Source organism: Manihot esculenta, chromosome 18 (genome assembly GCF_001659605.2).
Source record: "Manihot esculenta cultivar AM560-2 chromosome 18, M.esculenta_v8, whole genome shotgun sequence".
NCBI classification, from domain to species: Eukaryota; Viridiplantae; Streptophyta; class Magnoliopsida; order Malpighiales; family Euphorbiaceae; genus Manihot; species Manihot esculenta.
The window spans coordinates 11,581,800-11,584,184 of NC_035178.2; the positions used below are offsets into that span (position 1 = coordinate 11,581,800).

General features: G+C 28.5%; 1 protein-coding gene across 1 annotated transcript; it reads right to left on the reverse strand.

Moving 5' to 3' along the window:
* Positions 1-893: 893 nt before the first annotated feature.
* LOC122722402 lies at positions 894-2,385 on the reverse strand. Its single transcript, XM_043953095.1, has 4 exons — positions 2,253-2,385; positions 1,745-2,173; positions 1,085-1,639; positions 894-985 (listed from the first exon to the last, which is right to left on the reverse strand). Exons 1-3 carry the CDS (start codon positions 2,383-2,385, stop codon positions 1,278-1,280), a joined length of 924 nt encoding a protein of 307 aa, XP_043809030.1. The 3' UTR covers positions 894-985; positions 1,085-1,277.

Below are 2,385 nucleotides of genomic sequence, written 5' to 3' on the forward strand. Positions count from 1 at the left end.
CCATTTTTTTTGTTCTTCTGTTCAAATAAATATAACAATTAGTATTAGTTTATCATAGATCTATATCAATAAAAATTTGAGTTCAAGCAAAACCAAACTTTCCGTAAAAGAGTCAATTGACTTAACTACAAATATGCTGCAGATAAACAAAACTTGTATAAAAGAGCTAACATTTTTACAGCTAATGATATCAATTCAAGCGTTAAAATTCATAATAATGTTGATTATTATTTACTCTACAAGTTTGGATGCTCATAGGGTTGACCAATCATAATTCATTCCTATATTTAGAATATTAAACATGGTCAAATTTCACCATTAAATGAGTGAGTTATTAATGGTGTTTGCTGTCTAATCTAATACTACTAAAAAATTGTCATGTTTAACTTTAATGAGCATAAAGAAAAAGGTGATTTGTTTTGATGTGGGAAATGAAGGTTAATAATGGCAGTCTGAATCTAATTAGGCATTTACAGAAAAAATAATAAATGGCATATCAAAAAGTTCTAACAATCATATGAACTTCAAAAGGCATTATTTTTTTTTTGATAAAAATAGCTTTTATTAGAACTTTGAGAGTTATAGCAGAATACAAAGAATAACAACAAGCAGCTAGCTTATACCATTAAGGTTGACCAGTTCTTGATTGTTGAACTACTAAAAAGAATTTGGATTAAGGAATAAGGAAAGCTAGGCACATCTTAAACCAAATAAAAGATCCATAAAAGATCAAATCATAAACTTTCTCAAGTTCTAAACTAGAATTATCAAATACTATTTTGTTTCTTTCTAGCCATAGTCCACAAAACGACAGCAGTAAAAAGGGATTATTTGTATATCATTTAATTAATAAAAAATACTATAATACTAATAAAATAAAAATAAACTCATACCATATGATCTCTCAGCCAAGCAAAGCTTTTTGTCCCCGTGTATGGCGGCATAAAACGCTTGCATCTATTTGTCTTATTTTTGTTGCTTCTCTCTAAAGAAAAACAATGAAAAATTTTCAGAATTTATGTTAGCTAACAAAAACTGAATTCATATAAAATAAATTATTAAATTTTACACGAATTTTTAATACCTGAAATGCATTTTCTGTCCAAAGATTAACCAAATACTTCCAATCTTTTACATCCATATCCTTAGGCTTGTTTCGGAGACGAAGTGAATAAGTTGCCTTTGAATCAAAGTACTTCTTCTTCAACTTATGCCTATAATTCCTATATAATGCATTCATATGACCGAAAATTGCTCCCTTTCTTGCATCAGAATACTCAAAAGTGAACTTTCCTTTTAGCAAAGAAGTAAGAAATAAATATTATGATACTTAATAGAACTAAAAAAATTATAATCATTTTATAATGGATGTAATTTAATATAAATTTTCGTACTAATATGGTAGACCACATAAGGTCGAGCTTATCATCGGTAATCTTATTCCATTGTTTCACTTGCAATGGACAACACGACACACTTCTAATAATTTGTCCTAAAAACCAAACAAATGCAGTAGCATTATCACCAATAGCTTGATCATCTTCATCAAATTCTACTGGCAATTTTTGTCCATTCTCCAATTGTGTGATTTTCAAGCATCGTGTTGGTCCTCTAGTTTTTCTTTTAATTATATTGGAACCTATTTCAAAATAAAAGTAAAACAATAATCATATAATAACAAGAATTTCTGTACATAGAACAAGTAAACATAATCAATTGTTTAAATAAAATTAAATGAGTAAACCTGTTGCTGCAGTTGCATTTGGATTTTGAAGTTGATTAGAAGTGTGATCAACAGTAACTGCGGGTAGCTCGTCACCAAGTCCATTTGGTAAAATATCATAATCTCGAAATAGAGTGTATATATCAATGGGTTTCGAAGGGAACTTCTTATAACTATCCATCATATTTTTCACATCTGTATCATCTTTAACCTCTATCAATGCATCAAGATCACTAAGAGATTTATCAGCCTTCAAGTAATAAAATTTATCTCCTTTTATAACATCAAATCCACAATCCTTTTTCAAGTCATCCAATATATCAAAAAATGAGATGAAATCAACATCAAAATTAGGTTTCTCCATGAACCTACCATTTTCATATATTCTATTTGGTGAAAATATAAAATGACCTTCATAATGATACCTCATTGTCTTCTGACTAGTATTCCCTAAAAAAAAATTGAAGTTAGCCATATAATTATTTATGAAAACAACTTAAAATTTATAAATCACATAAATATTATTTACCTTGAAAATTTGAAGCCTGATTTTGGTATAACTCTTGAGTTTCTTGAAAGTTCTGGTTAACATTATTTTCAGTCTCATTTTCCAAGTTAATATTGATGGAATTCTCTTTCCGCAACTTGCATCGTCGAGCCAT